Genomic DNA, 20,101 nt, shown 5'->3' on the forward strand with positions numbered 1-20,101 from the left:
TCATTTGATATAATACCACCGTTGCAATAGCTTTTATTTTTGTTAAAATAGCTAGGCTATTGCAACGGTTCTTTAGAGCCGTGGCAATAGCTCTACCTCTAAGAGCATTAGTTTTAACTCCGTGGCAATAGCCTACTCTATTGCAACGACAGTAAAAATACTGTTGTAATAGGATTTGGATAGGGCGTTGCAACAACTCATTTTGGGGCGTTGTATTTGATCGAAAATGTAGTAGTGGGTAGCTAAGACAATTTAGTTTAATTCCGAACTTATTTATTTCCTCGTTAATTAATGTTTTTAAAATGTTTTACAGTTTGGATGTAACGACTATTTTATCTTTGCCGTCACTTAGATCACTTAGTTTATAAAATGGTATTTTGTTTTGCTTTGCATTTATTTTCTATGGAAAATAAGTGTAGCAGTAACACTCCCAAGGTTCGATGGTTGGTTTTGAAAGGTAAAAAGGTTACCCTTATCATTTTACAAAGACCCGAATATTGGGGGTGTTACACCAAGGCTAGGCAGCCTGCGTTGCTAGCCAGCCAGCCAGCACAGCACAACAAGCACGCACAGCCCAGCCAGCGCATGCGTGCTGCTAGCGAGCCACGCATGCTGCTGCTGCTAGGCCAGGCCTAGTGCGCTGTGCTTAGTGCTGCCATGCGAAGGCACACACACACATACAGTGCAAGCACGCACAACACGTTGCTACGGCTGGTGCTGCTTGGCTAGCACGCACGCATGCATACGCATGCTGCTGCGATGGTGCTGTGCTAGCATGCACGCACACACGCACACGCATGCTGCTGCGATGGTGTTGTGCTAGCGATGCACGCACACGCATGCTGCTGCGATGGTGCTGCGAGCAGTGCTAGGCCTTGCCTAGCGCTAGCGCCTAGCATGCTAGCTCGAGCTAGCCTAGCAACCACATGGCTAGGCCAATGTGATGCTACGGCTTTGCTCGAACTTGTTGCTTGTTGATTTTGCGACGCTCGGTCTCGACGTTTGTGTTCGTAATACTCTAGTGACTTATCAAATCCTTCGGATTGATACGTCGGTTCGGATCGGCAGTTCGTTTAGGTTCGACCTGAAGGGTTCAGTCAAGACAAAGCTGTAATATTAATTATTCACTAATATTACAGATCGGAAGCGGCCTCCACCTAGGCATTCCGATCACTTGATCTCACTGAAGAATTAGCTTCCTGATAATTTTAAACCCTCTATCAGAATGATACACTTGTTGGAAGGACACCATTCCTTTCATGGAGTTCCGCCTCCGACGATCAAGTTAGAACGTTTCCGGATGTTGTCCTTGGTACCCCGGATGGTAGGACCACCGCTTGCGAAACCGCCTGCTATGGTGAAGATGTGCTCTTCATCAGTGTCAGAGCTCACAGCCGGCTTCTTCGACGGTTGTCCATTGTTGGTTTTGGGAGTGCCCTTGGGCTTCACCAGGTAGGACTTTAAGGCCCCCTCATCAGCCAGACAGTCCAATAACCGCCTGAGGTTATAGCAACCATTGGTGTCATGGCCGACATCCTCATGGAACTAACAGTACTTGCTCTTGTCCCGGTTCTTGATGGAACTCTTCGTTGCTGCCGGTTTTTCAATTGTAAACCGGTCTTTGATCTCCATGAGGATGGAGGAGCAGTCCTTGTTGAACTCGTACTTGGGGACGTACGGCTCTAACTTTCTCTGTTTCTTCTAGGACGACTGACCAGAGCGATCCGCCGCCCAGACTTCTTTTCTTTTCTTGTTTTCTTCTTTTTTGGCCGGCTGAGCAGGTCGGCTTTCTTTCCGGTCGGACCTCCTGGGTTCCGACGAGTGCTTGATGGCATAGAGCTCCGTCGCCTGTACATAGGCATCAGCTTCCATCAACGCCTCTTGGAGGGTAGCAACCCTCTTGCGGACCAGGTCGAACTTAAAGGTCGACCGTCCTTCAGACCCTTGAAGAAATCTATGTATGCAACTTCGTCAGACAACCCCTGAATCTGAATTCTCATCAGATTGAACCGCCTGACATGGGACCGTAGTCCCTCCTTGTCTACCTGCTGAATAGCCCCTAGGTCGAGACTTATCTTTTTGGCAGGGATGTTCATGGAGAAGTTGGACGCGAATAGGTATGCAAGCGTCTTAAAGTTGTTGATGCACCCGGCTGGCAGATTGCCAAACCATCGTTGGGCTATGCCCTTCAATGTTGTCGGAAAGCATCGGCACCAAGCGGCGTCCTCCAACCCCTGTAGGTACATGAGGTTGGTGTAAGCCATTAGGTGGTCTTCCGGATTGGTGGTACCGTCATAGGTACCTACCAACACGTTCTTAACCTTGGTCGGCTGAGCCGCCTCGATTATCTCCCTAGAGAACGCTGACGGCTGTTCTCCAAAGTTTAGCAACCGGAGCTGCCAGTCCATAGGCTGGACCTGCTGTGCCGCCGGACTCCCAAAGAGGGCCGGCTGCATGTATGGTGATCCATACGGCATGTATGGCTGTTGGGGCACATACGGAACTAGCTGGATGATCTGAGGGCCAGTACGTGCGGACATGCCGCGTGACTGACTCTCTCGGTTTGTCTCCGAATACTTCATTGAAGTATTACGGAAACTGTCTAGGAAAGTCGACGTTGAGGCCGACTCAGACATTTGTTGACTTTTCATCTCCTGGATGAACATCCGGGCATCAGAGTAAGTCTTTATTGACCCAACCGGCTGAACTTGCCGGATGACCTTCCTTTGCCCTGATTCAGGGAAACGAAGTTTGGATAGGTCGATCAGGGGCCCATCCGTCCCCTTTGGTTTAGGGTGAGGAGTAGGCACCCAATCTTTGAGGTGCTTCTTCCCAGAGGGAGAAGGCTTCTTTGCCGACCGACCCTTGTTTGAGCCAGTTGACTTCTTGATTATGTCCTTAATTTCCCCCTTGAAACTTGTCATGAATTTCATGAGCTTGTCTTTGGTGACGGGGGCTGTGCCCTCCGCCACCTGGGGTTGCCTAGTAGGCTTGCCGGCTGGGTTGCTGGGCCAGCTTTGTCTTCGCCCCGTTCCCTTGTTTCTTTGGAACGGGTGCGCCTTGTTCGAAGTGACCCGTCTGGGGCCACATAGGTGTCGACCTCATAGTCGTCACCACTATCCTGGTCCGTATGGACCTTAGGCTTGGCCATAGGCCGTCTGCCCTCACCAGGCGGTACAGTGTCGGATGCCATCTCAAAAGTACTCTCCCCACAGACGGCGCCAAATGTTTCGGGGTTTTTGGAGTCCCTCGGAAGAGTTACAATTCTGGGAATGCGCGCCGACCGTCTGTACCTACAAAACCACGAAACTCCGGTTGGGTGGAGTTCCGCCTCCGACGATCAAGTTAGAACGTTTCCGGTTGTATAAAAGTGCGGAAAGTAAAGGAATATTCTCTCTGATTCAGAGAGATTCTGCAATTGATATTGCTCGGTTTTTGGTGTTTGTATTTATGAGTGTTTTTCTGAATGTGCAATAAATGAGGAGTTTCCTCTATTTATAGCAGATGAAGATCTGCTCCCCTATTAGGGTTACAATGCCACGTGTCAGCATCCGATTGGATCCCTTTGGACCTTTCAAGGGATGCCACGTGTCAGCTTGCTATTGGGCCACTTGGCATAGGGGGTTTTTTTTTACCCCAAACAAGTTTTAATTCAATACATTTATGAATGTTGTTTGATTCACTTTCCCCCAACTTAATATCTTCTACAATTACATTAAGTTTTCACCCCTTCTTCTCCTTAAACTATTCATTTTCCAATTAAAACATATAAAATAAAAATTTACATTGTACACCTATAAACATCCCGTGCATTGCACGAACAAGAAGGCTAGTTGACTATTAAAGGCTAAAACGACATAGTGTAGATGGGGGTGTAGGGAGAAATGCATAAACTAGAGTCTAGGGAAAAATTAGGGTATTTGGGCTTGCTTTGAACTTTATAAATAAAATATATAATAGAGAAGTTGCCCTAGGTTTTTACAAGCGATGATAACTTGACTGTGCACCAAGCAACCAAAAACCCTAACCCTCTCTCTCTCTCTCTCTCTCTTTTCCCCTTGTGTGCGTTGGTGTGTGGTGGTGGTTTGGTCGGCGCGTTTTTACTCCTCCTCTCTGTAGAAGGTGGTTCGAAGTGTTTGTGCCCAACTAAGTAGCATTAGTGGAGGTTCAATCATAGCCGTGAACCAGGTAGAAGAATCATGCTTGAGGTTCTTATTTTCCTAGTGTTCGTAGTCAACTGCTTGTGAAAATCACACATCAAAGGTAGAATTATGTGATTCTTTATATGTTATGCTTGTAGATCCTGATTAGGTGCGAATGAATATGATTTGTGAAATTCCGCAATATAGTGCCTAATTCCCTACAATATATACTCTGTATATGGGCTTCAAATGTCCTTTGTCCGAAATGGTTTTGACCGACGGTTTTAGGCCATCAGTGACACCGACTGATCTTTAAACCATTGGTGTTCAAAATCATACCGATGACTTTTGGCCATCGATGTTACCGATAACTCTAAAAGTGTTTGTAATTTACGATAGCCTTCTAAACTGTAAGTGGTAAAGGTCAAACCGACAACTGTTTATTTTCCGTCAGCCTACTATCGTTATCCCAAGAATCACCGATGGTTTTCTTTGACTCTCAATGAATAACTGTTGGTAAAAGGCTTGATTCATATATTGAATAGAAATTACCTTGTTATTTTACAAGCAATCACATTACATGCTAAATAATTTTTTAAATTATCGCACACACTACACCCATTACTCCATCATAATAAAATATCGTCAAGTAGGCAGGGAATATCCGACCCTTGGGCATCCGGTAAAGTCTAGGGTTTTGTTCACCCTCACTAGTGTACTCCCCAGCAATATAAGAGCAGCTGTTTCACAAATTTATCTCTTCTTTTTCCTCTTCATTTTATTTTCTCCCCTCTTTTGGATCGCCAACAAACCCTAAACCGCCTTCTAGTCGGCGGCATTTCTCTTCTTCTTCTCAGGTAACCTTCGCAATCTTCGTCTCTCTCCTCCATTGTTCATGATGAATCTGTTGTTATGGTGTATTGATTGTTGTTTTTAATTGTTTTTTTTGGTCTGTTTGTTGAACTGGTCGGTTGAAATTGGATTGTCTGTTTTTGAGCTTATTTGATTGCTTTTGTATTAGTTACTTGCTGATTTGAAGTGATTTTAGCTTTGGAGTTAAATTTTTGGATTGAGTATTGCATGAAAGATCCATTGAAGTTTTTGGTTATGATTTTATTGGATAGTAAACTTTCTTTTATTTTATAGCTTGAATTTCATGATTTGATTTACATTTTATTTTAATATTTTGAGGTGTGATGATGGAATTTATTTTATGAATCTGGATTTGATGTTGAAATGTTATGAATCTGGGTTTGATGTTGAAATGTTATGAATCTGGGTTTGATGTTGAAATGTTTTGGATCTGGAATTTTTGTTAAACGCATAAATTTTTATGAAAACATATCAAATAGTCAGGGATCTTGTTGATTTTCTAGCAATTTGAGGCTTATATAGTTTATTTTATATCATTTGGAATTGTGTTTAGCTTAATTTTGACATTGATGGTATAATAGCTGTTTTATCATTTTTCATCTCAGTCTGACCCTTAAAATTGATGTGCAGGGTTTGATTAGGAGAATTCCATATCGGCGAATTGCCTGTGATTTGTAAGAGTATCGAAAATGGTATGTATACTTGTTTACTGAAGCCTGTTGTAGTTAAGTAGTTGGTTGATTGAGTTGTTGATGTATTGACTTCATTTATAATAATTTTGTGTTTGCAGGTGAAGTTTACAGCCGATGAGCTCCGCAGGATTATGGACTGCAAGCATAATATCCGTAATATGTCTGTCATTGCCCACGTTGATCACGGTAACGAGTCATATTCAGATATTTTTATGTTGCTTTTCTGCTTAATAATTTTATTGGTTCAGTCAGGTTCATCATGCTTAAAATTTTGCTAGCATGCTGCTAATTTGTGGGATGAAATGTTATCATTTCTGCATTGAATTTGGTGGAATGTTCTTTCTTTTTTTCTGTGAAATTTTTGTACTCATTTTTTGTTTAATACTTAAGTGTTTTTTGCAAGTTCTTGTGTGTTATCCTGCTGGTTACTTTTGTAGGTGCAATTAAGTTGACGTATTTGTAACTGTGTCATGTTTGTCTTGAACTGGGATGAAGTTTTGCCATATTGTTATGTTGTGAAGATTCTTGATATTTGCTTTCTGCTAGGATGCAAAAGGGATAATGAAAACAAAACAAGATACTTTGCTCATGTGTTTGTTGCAAGTCCTTGTTATTTTCCTGTTGATTATTTCTATTGTAATCATCAAGTGTATTATTAAGTTAAAAAATATGTAGTCTGCTTAAACTGTTGATATGTTTGGTAAAGATGTCATATTGGGATTGAACCGAGCACATTGTTGATGCATTTTTGTCATGATAACATACTACCCTTACACCACATTGCTTTATTCTTATTTTCAGGAAAATCAACCCTCACCGATTCTTTGGTGGCTGCTGCTGGTATCATTGCCCAGGAAGTTGCTGGTGATGTACGTATGACTGATACTCGTGCAGATGAAGCTGAACGTGGTATTACCATCAAGTCCACTGGAATTTCTCTGTACTATGAGATGACAGATGCAGCTTTGAGTGCATTCAAGGGAGAGCGTGACGGAAATGACTATCTGATCAATCTTATTGATTCCCCCGGGCACGTTGACTTCTCATCAGAGGTTACTGCTGCTCTCCGTATCACTGATGGAGCTCTTGTTGTGGTTGACTGTATTGAGGGTGTATGTGTCCAGACTGAGACTGTCCTTCGCCAGGCTCTTGGTGAGAGGATCAGGCCTGTTCTTACTGTTAATAAGATGGACCGTTGCTTCCTTGAGCTCCAGGTTGATGGAGAGGAGGCTTACACAACATTCCAGAAGGTTATTGAGAACGCCAATGTCATCATGGCTACCTATGAAGATCCCCTTCTGGGTGATGTCCAAGTTTACCCTGAGAAGGGAACAGTTGCTTTCTCAGCTGGTCTCCATGGGTGGGCATTTACTTTGTCCAACTTTGCTAAGATGTATGCATCTAAGTTCGGTGTTGATGAGTCTAAGATGATGGAACGTCTCTGGGGCGAGAACTTTTTTGACCCAGCCACCAAGAAGTGGACCACCAAGAACACTGGGACAGCTACATGTAAACGTGGTTTTGTTCAATTTTGCTATGAGCCCATCAAGCAGGTCATTGCTACTTGCATGAACGATCAAAAGGATAAACTGTGGCCCATGTTGACAAAGCTTGGAGTCCAGTTGAAGGGTGACGAGAAAGAATTGATGGGTAAGGCATTAATGAAGCGTGTCATGCAGACCTGGCTCCCAGCTAGCAGTGCTTTGCTTGAAATGATGATCTATCATTTGCCGTCACCTGCAACGGCTCAGAGATATCGTGTGGAGAACTTGTACGAGGGGCCCATGGATGATGTCTACGCCACTGCCATCAGGAACTGTGACCCTGAGGGACCTTTGATGCTCTATGTATCAAAAATGATTCCTGCACCTGACAAGGGTAGATTCTTTGCTTTTGGTCGTGTCTTTGCGGGAAAAGTTTCAACTGGTATGAAAGTTAGGATTATGGGACCTAACTATATTCCTGGTGAGAAGAAAGATCTTTATGTTAAGAATGTCCAGAGAACTGTCATTTGGATGGGAAAGAGGCAGGAAACTGTTGAGGATGTTCCATGTGGAAACACTGTTGCTATGGTTGGTTTGGATCAGTTTATCACAAAGAATGCCACACTTACAAATGAGAAGGAAGTGGATGCTCACCCAATCCGAGCCATGAAGTTCTCTGTATCACCCGTTGTCCGTGTTGCTGTGCAGTGTAAGGTTGCGTCTGATCTTCCCAAGCTTGTTGAAGGTCTGAAGCGTCTGGCAAAGTCTGATCCTATGGTTCTTTGTAGCATTACAGAATCTGGAGAACACATTATTGCTGGTGCTGGTGAACTCCATCTGGAGATCTGTTTGAAGGATCTGCAAGATGACTTCATGGGTGGGGCTGAAATCACCAAGTCTGACCCTGTTGTGTCCTTCCGTGAGACTGTACTTGAGAAGTCAAGCCGCACTGTGATGAGCAAGTCTCCCAATAAGCACAACCGTTTATACATGGAAGCCCGTCCAATGGAAGATGGGCTTGCTGAGGCCATTGATGAAGGGAGAATTGGCCCAAGAGATGATCCCAAGGTTCGTTCCAAGATCCTGGCCGAGGAATTTGGCTGGGACAAGGATCTTGCTAAGAAGATCTGGTGTTTTGGTCCAGAAACTACTGGTCCCAACATGGTGGTTGATATGTGTAAGGGAGTCCAGTATCTCAATGAAATTAAGGACTCTGTTGTTGCTGGTTTCCAGTGGGCTTCAAAAGAAGGTGCTTTGGCTGAAGAAAACATGAGAGGTATCTGCTTTGAGGTTTGTGATGTGGTTCTCCATGCCGATGCCATCCACAGAGGAGGTGGGCAGGTTATTCCAACCGCTAGGAGAGTCATGTACGCTTCTCAGCTGACTGCCAAGCCCAGGCTGATGGAGCCTATCTATCTTGTTGAGATCCAAGCTCCTGAACAAGCTCTTGGTGGTATCTACAGTGTTCTTAACCAGAAACGTGGACATGTGTTCGAGGAAATGCAGCGACCTGGTACCCCGCTCTACAACATCAAGGCGTACCTCCCTGTCGTTGAGTCATTTGGATTTTCAAGTACTTTGAGAGCTGCAACCTCTGGTCAAGCCTTCCCCCAGTGTGTGTTTGATCATTGGGAAATAATGACTCAGGATCCTCTGGACCCAACATCACAAGCTTCAGCCCTTGTTGCAAACATCCGTAAGAGGAAGGGATTGAAGGAAGCAATTACCCCACTTTCCGAGTTTGAGGACAAGCTGTGAGGAGTTTTTGGAGTTACTCTTGGTTTTTTTTTTATGGATTCACTTGTTGGTTACATTGTCAAAGTACACTGTTTCCTTATGTCTGGGATGTTCCCCCTTTTTTTGACGTTGGAATTTTGTTGGTAGTTGGTCTACTAAATGAACATCTGTCTCTGTAGTCTCTTTTGCCAGTTCTTAAATGTAATGAGTTTTTGCTTACTTTTGGGTAACTGAGATGTCTTATGGTATTTGGTTTATTTTCATTGCCTGTGTTGTACTGCTGTTTCCTGTCTGTGTATATCGTTGCAGCTTAGCCCGCTCACTTTTTATGGTACAGTTGCAGATTATACTATTTGCATATGAGAATCATTTGATTATTCACCACAGGCATTTAGTAAATTGAATACCCTCAGTGTTAGTCTGGTTACAGAGACTAATATGCAGCATGATTTTATGCTCTGCTTTCATTAGAGTACGAGGTTGAATGAAGTGCAATTCCAGAGGTAAGACTCCCTTTGTTCTCAAAGATGCTTTTGGTCCTTTGTAGGAAGTGAAATAGATCTGGAAAGTTAGTTTAGTTTCTAATGCTCCTGACACGTAGCGTGAGGGGTTGTCAGAACCAGTGAACCCCTGAGGCATTAAGCTTATTGTCTGCTGTATAATTCATGGGGTGAAGAGCTGAAGCAATGTTGATGAATTCCTCGAGCAAAGAAGTGCTGAACCAAAGTCGATGAGTTCGCTCAAGCAATAGCATATTAAAAAAGAAAGGCCTTAAATGGCCGATATGTAAGCTAAACAATTGCGGAGTAGGCAAATTTGGTGAACACTTTAGTGTGTCACAAGTGACCATGTAGTAAAATATACCATGGCATCACACCTGAAAAGGCGATGCTATCAATAACTCATATCTAGTATGACAAACGTGGAAAAGATATCTTTTCCTATTTTTTTCTTTGGACACAGCGAGGACAACAAAAAAAAGTGACGATGATGTAATGAAATTTAATGAAAAGTTTGTAAAGGCAAATGTTGTCCAGGTTAGTAAGGCATCATATTCCTCAATATGGTAAACATTTTCATCGTGATTACAATGAATACTGTGTAATGTTCTGAAAGTTCAATCTTCAATTCCTCTTTTAACACCTTAAAACTTCCTGAATTCCAAAGTAGACAAGGAACGTCAAATTTGCAGTTGAGATTGGCAGTTACCAGAACAACAAAATAAATCAGTGTACAAGAAGTACAACTGCATAATAATGTGTATAGGCTAGTATCAATTAGGAAAATGATACAACAAACACCCAATGTGTAGACGGCTTCTGCTCTTCGATGGGCTAAACATGCACGGATTGACCAGCCATTGATGCTCAGACACTAATGCTCGATCAAAGGTAGTCACTGGCTTATGCATTGTTCTTCAGAGTAGGTGATTCAACTTCCTGGTAACCTGTCATCATTTTATCATCACCAATCTGCTCAGTTTAATGAAGAGAACATAATTTCAAGCATGTGTATGATGACAGATACAAAATAAGATATATAAAATAATAAGTTTAAAAGAGACGGTGAAGCATGAAAAGAATAATTTGTATGCTTTTGTAAGTTTGTTTATATTATATCAAATATTCTTTCCCTAATTTCACAAACTCATCAAAATTTGAGTATCTTCCTCATGACACAAACTTGCAAGTATTAATGTTTAGAGAACTGAAATCAATCATTTGGGTATTCTAATAATCAAAAATAAAGAAACTACTTGTAATACGCTATAATTTGGTTGATGGGATTTTTCACATTTTCCTTAAATCTTTGAAAAGACTTTTAGCCATAAACAGTCTCACATATGCTGTCATTTCGAGAGAAATCGGACAGGTTGAGTTCAATCTCCATCAGTTTGGTAATAACACAAGTTCGCTACCAATCCAAGATCATCCTAAGTGAGTTATGTGATTTTTAATCACCTCCATTAACAATTACAAGTTATAAGACATCTTTCTCCATCTTAAAAATTAAGCATCTACTTTCTGCCATCAATCAAAAACCACCAGATCTTCATTGCTGATTTCAATGCCTACCAAAACAAGCTGCTACAACCATGCTGATTGTTCTAGCTGATACTACACATGAAAGTACATTACTTATGCGTATTGATCGTATGGCAACTTCCTGTTGAAAGAATTTTACCCTTTCCATATATTGATTGTCCCTCGAACGATCAGTTGATCACTTGGGTTCGCTGTCTAAAAGTTGTAATGTTGGTCCATATCCTATCAGTTAGTTACTAGGTGAATTTTAATATTGTTCTAATAGTGGACTAACCCAAACTAAATGGAGCCCTTTCCAACATGCCACTCTTTGAGTTAAGGTGAAGCATATGTGCGAGTTGTGGAAGTGTTTCATAAATTCAAACCTGAGCAATTTTCTGCAAGACTCGAAAACTCAAAGACAAAATTGCCAAGTTGAAAATTGAATGTAGGAAATAAAAATTGGAATTGAGCTGATGAAATGGTACTAGTCAACATTTAAAGGGCTGAGCAGAGCTTTTGATCTTCAACTTGCTGAAGCCAGGGAATAAGTGATTGAGATGGCTGAGGAAAAGCTTAAGGACGAATTTGTAGCAGCCGTTTCATCAGACATGCTTGAGGAGGAAGTATATGAAGTGGGAACTGATGTAGTTATCACTGCAGTTCAATTTAAAGTAACGGCTAAAAGGCAACATCCTTTGCTACCATAGATGTATCACACTCTCTCATTCCCCAAATAAAACTCACATTTGCTTTTTGCACACGTGTTTAGGAAGGTGAAAAAAAAGTAAGACAGAGGGTGATTAATGGGAAATCTAACAGACAAGTAATTGGGTTTGGTTATTTAAAGGTGAATAAAATTAAATTCTTCTCCTGCTCGAACGCCTTAATCCTATAAGTGGGGTCGGCTACATGAACTAACATGAGGATTTTCTAGGAGGACACCCATCCTAGTACTACTCTCAATCATTGTGGCTCATGTCAAGCGATGTGACAAAGTTTAACACTATTGTCATTGGCCTACCATAACCCTCCTCCTTCATCCAGGCCTGGGACTAGCAGCGAGAAACCCATTGGCGGAGTTGATTTTTTTTTAGTGGGGTTAGGTTTGATTAAAGGAGAATCTAAAACACAAAATAGAGGGGTTTGATTATTTTAAGGTGAATAAAAATACAAGGTAATGAGGTTTAGTCGATTAAAGTGTTTAAAGAATATTTCATCTTTCCACTTGAGGTTTGGATGTTTCTCCTTTACATATTCCTTATTTGCACCCTTCAAGCTGGTTGTTATGCCACACTTGTGACTCATTGTTACGAGGGGGATATGAACGTTTTAGGAAGCATGCTTTCTAGAGGAAAATGGGAACTCTATGGAGAAATAACGAAAGATGTAGGATATGATTATACCTTCTAATGAAGGCAGGGGTTTGGCCTTGACTAGGAAAGTATTTTGTCAACACCAAGCTTCACAAGAAAGCGAATTCTTTCCATCATAAGACCAACAAACTTTAAGGTTAGAACTTCCTGAATACAAAATTAAAAAAAATTGCTATTCTTCTTTAAAGGTTGGATCTCAACATGTTCAATTTGAGAGTTGATGTGAATCAAGAGGCTAATTCTTTTGAAGGGTCTAATACACTTTAAAAGGCCTAAATAACTCCATTTTAGGCTGCCCATATAAGGAAAGGTTCAATAGATCAATTGAGAAAGACGAAAGCATGATTTACAAAGAAGAATTGTCACATTTGACTTCCGGTGACGATTCTGGCAGCCACACACCATTCCAGACATCACGCATCGACTCCTTAGCTCCGGCCTGGATTGACCTTGACGGTGGTCAGGTGCGTGCCCCTCGTTGGTGGCGCGTGCAACGAGTTTCGGCTCCGAAAAGAAAAGGATAACTTATTCTTTTACTTAGAGTTTTTCTTACAAGTTTTTACCTTTCACTTGAAAGGGTTTTTATTGGTTTAAGCACTTAGGATAGACTTTAATTTTTGTTATTTAGTTTCTATAAACTTCCTAAGGTTGTTAGGAAATTTGTTAGTTAATTAGAGTTTGTTTCCTATTCTAATTAGAAGCAGTTATTCTATTCTAGTTTGGATGCTTGGAGCACAAGGTTAGGGGTTTGTCTTAATCCTTATAGGAGTAGGATTAGATGCCTCTTATGTCTATAAATAGGAGGTAATTTCGTGGCTTTTGAAACATGAAAAACAGATTAATAAAATTTCTTTTGGTTTAACTTTGTTTAAACTTTTCTTTGCTAGTTTTCAATTCAATGAGTTGGTTGAAGACTAGAACATTAAACACTTAGTGTATAGGAGTAGGCTAAAAGTTTAATCTCAAAATAATTAGCGTCCATGAGTGGGTTAGTTAGTTTGAGTAGGCATTGAATTCGTTCTAGGAGGTGGTCGCATTCAAAGTCATATCCGGTTACTTTACGTTTTTGGTTCAAGTTTCTTATCAAGAACGGGGTCTTTATTCTACTTCTGTGATTTCTACGTCTATATTAACTTAAGGGGTTAGGATCCACATCAACATTGTTTTCATGGGGGAAGGACATCCTCTCTTAGGATCAATAGTAAGATGCCCTCACCCCCATGAAAGGTAGCATGACCTAAGATGCTCTTAATGATAATGATTTGCATGACTTGAGAATGCTTTGTGCCACTAATCCTCTTTTTGATGTTCATGAGTCAAAGCAAGGAGTGGATAGGTTTGATGAGGTGATTGCCATGCTTGCTTGCCTCAAGACATTGCTTGAAGAAGGTGAGCCCGATGCTCATAAGGATGAAGGGGTTGACTCCAAAGCTCCTAAGAAGAAGAGGAAAGGAAAGGCAAAGAGAAAAAGGAAAAAGAAGATGGATTTAAAGGATGTTGTGAATGAAATTACTCTTAGTGTTAGTCAAGAAAACGATTTGGTTTTGCCCATGAAGGCAATTTGTAATGATGAAAACAATGGTAACAAAATGGTTTCGAACTTTATCCTACCTTAGAGGTTAATTTTCGAATTTGTTTCAAGCTGGTGACGTTAAAGAACCGCTCCCGGAAGGCAACCCGAGGATTTTTGTTTTTACTTTCAAAAAGAAAGAAAATAAAAATGAGAGATGAGAGAGCTTGAACAAACACTTAACCATTTTGAGTGTTTGTTTGTGTTTTGTTTTTGAAATAGGATGATTTGCTCAAGAGAAGAGGAGAAGGCAAATTCTGCAGTCCAGCCAAGGACCGGGCGCTCCAAGGGTCTTGCACGCCCGCTCCAAACTGAAACAACAATAAGCAAAATCTCTAACCAGGTTAGGAGCGGGCGCTCTACACAGCTGCACGCCCGGTCCTTCTAGATGAAGCAAATCAGACTCTTATGTTCGAATAAAGGTAGGAACTCTAGCGAGATTTGGAGCGGGCTCTCCGGAGTGAGTACGTGCCCGCTCCACTCATTTTCTCATCCAAAAAAAAATGAAAGGAATCTCAAAGTCGAAGTCTAATTAGGAGCGAACGCTCCGATTCACCATAACACCCACTCCTACATTATTTAAACGAAGGCGGGAAGTCAGTTTCAATTAGGAACGAGCACCCCAAGCCACCTGCACGCCCGTTCCTCTCTTCGAGACGGATCCAACCACCTGATCCAAATGGTTGGAGCAGGCGCTCCACCCGACCTGCACGCCCGCTCCTACCCCATCCGGTAAAAAGTACGAGTTTCTTTTCATCTTCTTTTCATTTCTACCACCTATTTCATCTTCTCTCTCCTCATTTCCCATCTTTTTCTCACTTTAAAACCCTCATATTCTTTAACTTCTCTGTTTAAAATCATCATCATCCCTTTAAATTTTTCATTCACAATTCACAAATTCCTACTCTACACTCAATTCTCTCTCCAAAAGTACAAATTTTTCACAAAATTGAGCTAAAATTCAGAAACCCCAAAATTCTCCATAGAAGAACAAGAGTAAAGATTGAAGGCTTGAAGAAGAAGGTGCTTAGCTGAGTAGTCTTGGAAAAAATTTAGAGTATTTTCATACTTTAGTCGGTATAATTTCCCACTCTACTTCACTTTCCCTCTTAAACCTTGAGGTTTTTCTTCAAATTTCCTTAATTTTTGTTTATTTCATATAAATTGTGTGATTAATTGCATGGTTTGTTGAAATTAAACAATTATTGTTGATTATTAAGAATTGTGGGTGAAATTTTGTGAATGATTTTTGGAATAGTTGGTATTGTGATTGAAAATTGCTTATAGAACTTGTGAACTTGATTTGTGAGAAAATTGGTGAAATTGATATTGTTTATGAAATTGTGTGTTAGGAGAAATTGTTTGGCTGTGTTGTATTATATTGTGAAATAGGTGCTTGGATTTTTAGAGGGGTTTGAAGTTAAGGGTGTGTGCGGTGTTGTTGGTTTTTGTTGAGTGAGTTTCTTGGGTAACCATCCCCAAATTAAAAAAAATGAAAAAGCTGTTTGGAGGAGGTAAAAAGATAAAGCCAAATGAACCTCAACCATCCCCAACTCCTTCACAACAATACAATCCTAACCCACCACCACCCATAAGAATCCATGACCGAAATAAAAAAGCACACAATGACCTTTTAAAGCAAAAAATTCTCCCAACCCGTTTCTATCACAAAGAATCAATGGAGCTACTAGGGATCGATGAAGGAATAAGAAGAGTAGCCAACAAATTCGGTTGGCTAAACTTCTTAAATCATAAGGAAGAAACATATGCTTCCTTAACTCTTGAATTTCTTTCATCGGTCACTATGAACCGCATAAATATTGAAGGTGAGCCATTAGAATGTGAAATAAAGTTTAGGATGTTCAATACCAAGAAGGTCCTAACTTTAACAAAATTAAATGAAATCCTTACATGGCTCACCTTAAACCAAGTATATGACTCTTACTTCTCTAGCTACGAGGAGCAAGTGTGGTGGAATACCATTGCGGGATATCCCCACTTCACGACCCGGTCTAGCCATATCATCCACCCCGTGCTTCGAATCTTCATGAGAATCATGAGCTATGATTGTTTATCTAAGCAAGATTTAGGGAAACTGACAAAAGAGGAGATCAAATTCTTCTTTATAGCCTCAAGATTCGAAGGTAATGTGGAAGGGAATGTGAACATGGGATATGTTTTGGGGTTTCCTGTGTCCCTCGGGAGAGTTACGTCACTAAGTCTGGATTCTGGACGCCTGTACCTGCAAAACAACGGAGACTCCGGTTGGGTGGATTTCTGCCTCCGACGATCAAGTTAGAATGTGTACAGAGAATGTAAAAAGGTGCAGAAAGTAAAGTGAGATCTTCTCGGATTCCGAGATCAGGTGTTTTTCTCAAATGCGAGAGAATTGATTAAGGAGTAATTAATGAATCCCCCGTAATTAATGTGTATCTCCCTATTTATAGGGTCATTGGGATTTGTGCCTCCAACCTAGGTTACGGAAAACCTAGGACTCATGGGCTGCGCCGTTTTTAGGCAGCCTAGGGAATTGGGCCAGGGAGGCCGTCTTTTTTCCACTGGATGGGTATGCCACGTGTCAGCCAAGGATAGGTTCATTTTGAACCTCTCTTAAGGTGGCACGTGTCACCCTTTTATTGGGTCACGTGACTCGAGTATTTTTTACCTAAAACAGGATATATGTTCATTAAAAGATGTATAGACATGAGGTTGAAACGAGAGACGAACGGCGAGATTAAATGTGGAGGAATGATTTCAATTATAGCGAGGAACCTAGGATTTGGTGCCTTTCTAGACCAAATAGTCTCGGTTCATGGCTCCAACTTGCTTGACATCAGGGAACTTTATGATATGATGTTCCTTGTAGAAATTCCGGGTCGGGTTCCTCACTTTAGTTGGAAAGTCAATGGGAAGAATTATTGCACACTCTCAAATGTCGTGGTCATTAACTTCGTGGGAGACACGTGGTACGTGTCACGTGATCAACTCCTACAAGGGATGGTCAATCTCGACGAGGATGCACCTATACCTCGTTGTATGAGTACATCCTCCATTCCTCGATCTAGGGGGGATGGTTCATCCTCCTCTTCCACCCATTTTAATGTCGAAAATGCTTTCAACCATTTAAACTTGACCAGCCAAAGAATTTTGGAAGAAAATGAATATCAAAGTTTTGTGGCAGAGAGAAACTACTAACACCAAGTTGAGAGGGGAGACTTTCTCCCTTACCTCAACTATCCCAATCGTCCCGTTCAACAAGGGCCGGTTCTGGGTTGGTTTAACAACTGACCAACCTTCCCTTATTGGCAAGGCTCGCGTAGCTCTATTGACGAGTCACACCATTATCCCCCTTATGACTACACACAACTCGGGGGTAGTGATTATAGGGGTGACCCTAACTATTACTACGTCCTCGAGGTTAGTGGTGATAGTTCACCTACGGAGGTGCTGGATCCCCCCTTAAGGGGACATTACGGGTTCCAACTCTAATATGACGGTGGTTGGGTTGAGCATGAGGTGCCAGATTTCGGCCACTACCAATCTTCCATCCTTGCCCCAACTACGATCTACCTCCTTATGTAGACGCCCAACAGCTTCTAGCGATGTAGATATTAACTACAACTTTCATTATTCGCTAGGGCGTCGGCATAACTAGATGATCTAGACATTTCTTTTATCGTTTTAATGCCCTTTTTAATCCTTAGGACACCGAGGTTGGTGCCAAACCCAAGCTTGGGGGAGGTTATTTCATTGCCTATTTTCTTACATTGAAACGGTAATTAAATGTCTTGCTTGGGGAATATTTAGGCCTTGCATAGAGTTGGGATTTGGTGTTTGTTAGTTTTGTGCTTAATTTTATTATGCTCCATATAACTTGGTTAAATAATGGTTGAATATTTGCATTGTAATGAACATGACTTTGTTTTATGTGCTTCCCATTGATGATGATGTTTGTTGATGAGTCTCCTCTCCCTTTTTAATTCAAAAACCCAAAAATCCAAAACCCTTAATCCAAATTCTTTATTTAGTCCCTTTTCTCCTCTCCTACTCGGAGAAAAAAAAACCAAAAGGATTTGTGTTTGTTTTTAATATAGAATTTTTATATATTGTTTTCACTTTTAGTTATTTAATTTGGAATTGATTAGTGTCTTTGATGGTGAAATGAATTCAAGTGAGCATGTGATATAATTGCCTTAGTTTTGCAAGTAATAGTTTATCAATGAATTATGGAATGATTGTTTGACTCTTATCTATATGATCCACTCATAATATTCTTTATTTGCTTTGTTTCAATCACTATTCTTTTATCATCTTGTATATATGAAAGACACTACTGCACCAAGATCAATGGTAACTCCTTCTTCCCTTTTATTCTTGTATATAATCCTCTAAAAAAAATGAAAATTGAAAAGTGAAAACCTTTTTGCTTAGATTAATCCTCAATGATGATATTGGATTGCATGTGATGGATATTTTCTTTCTTTTGGTGATAAAATTTCAAGCATAGTTTAGATGCCCTTTGTTTCGGGATTTTTTGATGTCCTGCGGGAGAGTTACAATTCCAAGACTAACCTCTGGACGCCTGTACCTGCAAAACAACGGAGACTCCTATGGGTAGGAGTTCCGCCTCCGACGATTAAGTTACAACGTGTTTGAGGAGTAAAGTGCGGAAAGTAAAAGGTCTCCCTTGGAATTCAAGAGAGTATCAGCAGTGTGTAATTGTTCAGTTCGAGGTGTCAGGTGTCTAACTTTCTATGATTGTGAGTTAATGTGCATTAATTTTCTGAATGATGTTCCTTAGAGGGAAACATCTCCCTTTTATAGGGTGTTGGAAAACGTGCCCAATACTAGGTTTTAGTGAACCAAGGGCTGACTGGGCTTTGTCTAGGAATTTGGGCCATGGAAGGCCATTTTCCTGATGGGCTATCTGTTTGCCACGTGTCGTGGCCTGGTTGGTCCACTTTGGACCTCTCACGAGGTGACACGTGGCGGACTCTGATTGATCCACGTGGATGACACGTGGCAGTGCTTGAGTGGTCTACGTGGCGGGGAAAAATTCCCTAATCATTTGCCCCTCACAAGGGTGACGTGGCATGCCACGGAGCTCCTGTGGCAGGTGTCACGCCATGATTGGCTAACGGTTTTTACCGTTTTTTATTTATTTATTTATTTTTTTTTTCATATCTCTTGGAATTCACCACCCTATAAATAAGGGGTGTCCAAATCATTTGTTTGGACGTTTCCAAAAAATTCTAGAGAGCTTTTGTCTTTTTCTGAGAGAGCTTCCGACTGCACCAGATCGCCTGTTTTACAGACCGTCTGCTCTTACAGTCGCTGTAGACTTTCAAGTACTTCAACCTTCATCAACTAAAGGTAGCCATCTGTTCCTTTTTATTTATTTCGTACTTTGTTTTTCTTTTGAAAATGGTTTCCCAAAAGCACACGGCACGACCTAGGTTAGTGATAAGCCGGTCACCGGGGACGGCTGAATTTAGAACTAGGAGTGCCGATTGCCCCTTGCTGGATCACCCTTTGCGAACTTCCCCAAGTCCGACTGTCTATGTGTCTATGCAGGACACCATGGCCAAAACTAAGAGAACAGCAAGGATGACAAATTCAGACGACTCTTTCTTCCATGCGCCTGTCAGCGAGTTGTCTGACGTGCTGCCTGGTGCCCCAAGTACCCCTAGTGATTCCATTTTAGACGAATCAGGGGAAGAGGTTGAAAATGTTATGCCCGCCTTTGTGGATTTGGCCCGGTAGGTGGACCCTTCATCCGAGAGCTCAGATAGCGATTCTGAGCCAAGCACTTCAAACAGAGTTTCAGATGAATCTGAAGAGAGGCACTCTCGGTTAGAGACTGCGCGAGAGTCCCTTTCTGTAGACTTGGGACCAAGCTGGGCGGAGCTGTCTGCTTCCAACCGAGAGCAATACACCGCCTAATATCATCATGCTCCAAAAGGCAGGCGGAAAGTGATGGCTGAAAAGATAGAGAGCTTTAGAGCTGAACATGTCATGGGACATGGGTATGTAATTTGCACGCCGAATGCCGAGGACACTGTCGTCTGGCCCAAGCAATCCAGCTACGAGGACGCTTGTTTTGGCTGCTATGATGCGGCAACTAAGGCTGGCCTGTGATTTCCTCTACATCCGGCTGTAGAGAATATTTTGGACGAATACCAGCTAGGTGTTTGGCAACTAGC

General features: G+C 41.5%; 1 protein-coding gene across 1 annotated transcript; it reads left to right on the top strand.

Moving 5' to 3' along the window:
* Nucleotides 1–4,847: 4,847 nt before the first annotated feature.
* On the top strand, nucleotides 4,848–9,191 carry LOC110738426 (elongation factor 2-like). The gene is made up of 4 exons (XM_021918831.1): nucleotides 4,848–4,999; nucleotides 5,646–5,707; nucleotides 5,806–5,893; nucleotides 6,509–9,191. Exons 2-4 carry the CDS (start codon nucleotides 5,705–5,707, stop codon nucleotides 8,947–8,949), a joined length of 2,532 nt encoding a protein of 843 aa, XP_021774523.1. The 5' UTR covers nucleotides 4,848–4,999; nucleotides 5,646–5,704; the 3' UTR covers nucleotides 8,950–9,191.
* The last annotated feature ends 10,910 nt before the right edge of the window (nucleotides 9,192–20,101 follow it).

This window comes from Chenopodium quinoa, unplaced genomic scaffold, assembly GCF_001683475.1.
Source record: "Chenopodium quinoa cultivar QQ74 unplaced genomic scaffold, ASM168347v1, whole genome shotgun sequence".
Lineage (NCBI taxonomy): Eukaryota > Viridiplantae > Streptophyta > Magnoliopsida > Caryophyllales > Amaranthaceae > Chenopodium > Chenopodium quinoa.

Bases quoted from the DNA above. Each gene is read 5' to 3' on its own strand.
- LOC110738426 (XM_021918831.1), top strand. The intron at 5,894-6,508 runs GTAACGAGTCAT...TCTTATTTTCAG, and splicing joins CATTGCCCACGTTGATCACG to GAAAATCAACCCTCACCGAT.